The sequence below is a fragment of the Notothenia coriiceps genome, unplaced genomic scaffold (assembly GCF_000735185.1).
Source record: "Notothenia coriiceps isolate Sejong01 unplaced genomic scaffold, NC01 NC01_scaffold00033965, whole genome shotgun sequence".
NCBI lineage: Eukaryota > Metazoa > Chordata > Actinopteri > Perciformes > Nototheniidae > Notothenia > Notothenia coriiceps.
This window is the reverse complement of record NW_011366666.1, coordinates 5,518-7,957: the sequence shown is the minus strand read 5'-3', so window position 1 is coordinate 7,957 and position 2,440 is coordinate 5,518. Positions and strand designations below refer to the sequence as shown.

Sequence of the window (2,440 nt, the reverse complement as noted above, 5' to 3'; positions counted from 1 at the left end):
TTGTTGAACAACATCGTTATGGGGAAATGCAAGTCTGCGTCCAAATGGTTGGAAGATAAGGAGGAAGGACAATCAATACTGTATATAGTCAATGTGAGGTAAAGTGTGTCGCCAATGTAACGGTTAAAACTCCAAGTGGCGATGAGGTCTTAAAATGTATGGAAAGGGTCTTAAAAATGGTCTTAAAAGGTATTACATTTGACTTCAGGATTCCTGCATATACCCTGGGAGCTAAACACCAATCCTACAACAGCATGAAGGCAGCAGAGCTCTGAATATAGCTCTTGTCACTCACTCACACACCCACACAGAGGCACAAACACACTTTTTGACTAACACGCTATCACAGTTCTGTGTACTCGGTGTACGCTGTGCCCCGCCAACGGTGCCCCGCGCCCCCCCTGAAATTCAAGGTGTTTAATTGATTTATTTTTTATATATATATATATATTGAGCAAATTGTAACTAATCTATCTAGTGTCACTTTTCACATTGATGATGTTCTCATTTATTAAATAAACTAAACGCTTGCATTGTAAGTTGTGAGTTTAGTGTTTTTGACCCTAAGAAACACTGATGCATCAATCAATAACTTTACTTTACTTTGTAAGTAATTATGGGACGTATTTCTTCTTTCATAGCAATTTTCCTTCATACTTTCTTGCCGTGAAATACAGTATCTAACATATCAACGAACCATTTAAAATATGTCACCCAAAAATACTATATTCATTTTGAGTATTATTGAAGATATCTACGATGTTTCTTCCTTCTCCTTTTCCGTTATGTTTCTTTTTGTTTAATGAGAATTGTATTGGTCAATCTTTTTCTTATCTTATTTTTTAGTAAATGTCTGCTGAATCAAAAGTTATTAAAAAGTGTCCGATTAAAATTTGAATTTGACTATCTTTTCCTGCAGTTGGATAAGTTAAAGAGAAGTTATCTCAAGCTACAGCGCAAACAGCTGAAGGAGTCCAGTGGAGGAGCAAATAGCAAAGCATCAGAGATGGCTGGCCTCAGTGAAAAGCTCCAGGTACAACAACATCAGTCCAACTCTCTGTAAACGCTTATTTTCTTACATTACCTGTCACTTACTGATTGCACTTACTACCCCTGCTGGTTGAGAGCAGCAACAAATCCAGTCCAAAAAACAAGTGACAGAGCTGGAGGCCCAGAACCAGAGCCTGACCGATGAGCTCACACTCATGAAGGTAAAATAAAACTAATGTAATGCCAAGTCAGACTTTAACGCTGAAGTGAAGTGGAGGCCAGTTACTTTTACACATCTTTTCTGTTATTCCAGTCCCAGGGGGCGCTGTGTCAGAAGGAGCGGGAGCGTGTGTGTTTGCAGCTGCAGAAGGCTCAGGGCAGCCTGCACTCTCAGGAGCTGGAGCTGGAGCGCCTCCGCCCGCTGGAGCTGTGGCTGGGACAGAGAGAGCAGCTCAGCTCAGGGGTAGGAGCAACACGAGCAGTCTGAGATTTAAGATCTGAACAAACCTGAAGGCCAGTCGGCCATCACGCATATATAATATCACAGGTGTTAAAAAATCTGCATCTGAAGACTAAAGAGGACACCTGATAAGACCAACATACTAGACGTACTAGGTCCAAACCATCCCTCTCAGTTGACATGCCCAAATCATATTCATCATTGTTATATGTGTCCACGACTTAAATAATAATAATGATAATAATACATTCTATTTATAAAGCGCTTTATCAGGTGCTTGATAAAGAGATTGATAAAGGGATATTCCAAGCCAAAATCTAGAGTTTATATTTTCCCTTTAACCTGTATATCTATGAATCCATCTATAATGTTTGTGTGAGATAATATATCATGTAAATGTATGTCATGTAATATAATGTGTAAATGTAGTGCAGTGTAGGAGGTTAGAATGGGATTTTCTCAGCTGAGGATCCACTGCTGCTTTCCACAGGTGCTTTCAGAGGAGAGGCAGGAGCTCCACGCCACGCTGGACTCCCAGGATTCATTTGTGCAAACATCTGGTCTGGAACGCCAGAGGCTGTCCAACGAAACTGCCAGACTGACCCAAGCCCTGCAGGCTAAAAATCAAGTAATCCGGTGGGTGGATTGCTCATGTGTATGATGTAGTACAGCAACGATACACAAGAGGGCAGTCTCTCCTCACACTGCAGCTGCACTGATGAGGGCCAATCTCTGCTGTATGGATAATGCTTTAGTCCTGAGAGGCAATTTAGAAGAAATGTTCTGGGGCCTCATTTATAAAGGGATATACGCTCAAAAAATGGCGTATGCCAGTTTCTACGCAATGTTTGCGATTTATAAAATACTAACTTGACGGGAAAATTTGCAGTCCTCCACGCAAACTCTAACCCATGCGTACGCACTAAGCACAACAACGGGAGAGAGGAGAAACTGCGACACCGTTGGCAGAAGGAAGAATGGAGAGAAATA

At 41.3% G+C, this 2,440-nt stretch overlaps 1 protein-coding gene across 1 annotated transcript; it reads left to right on the top strand.

Annotated features, from left to right (window-relative positions):
* Positions 1-923: 923 nt before the first annotated feature.
* LOC104961906 (centrosomal protein of 63 kDa-like) lies at positions 924-2,226 on the top strand. The gene is made up of 4 exons (XM_010790268.1): positions 924-1,033; positions 1,131-1,211; positions 1,304-1,453; positions 1,941-2,226. The coding sequence occupies exons 1-4, from the start codon at positions 1,007-1,009 to the stop codon at positions 2,109-2,111; spliced, it is 429 nt and encodes a 142-aa protein (XP_010788570.1). The 5' UTR covers positions 924-1,006; the 3' UTR covers positions 2,112-2,226.
* Positions 2,227-2,440: the final 214 nt, after the last annotated feature.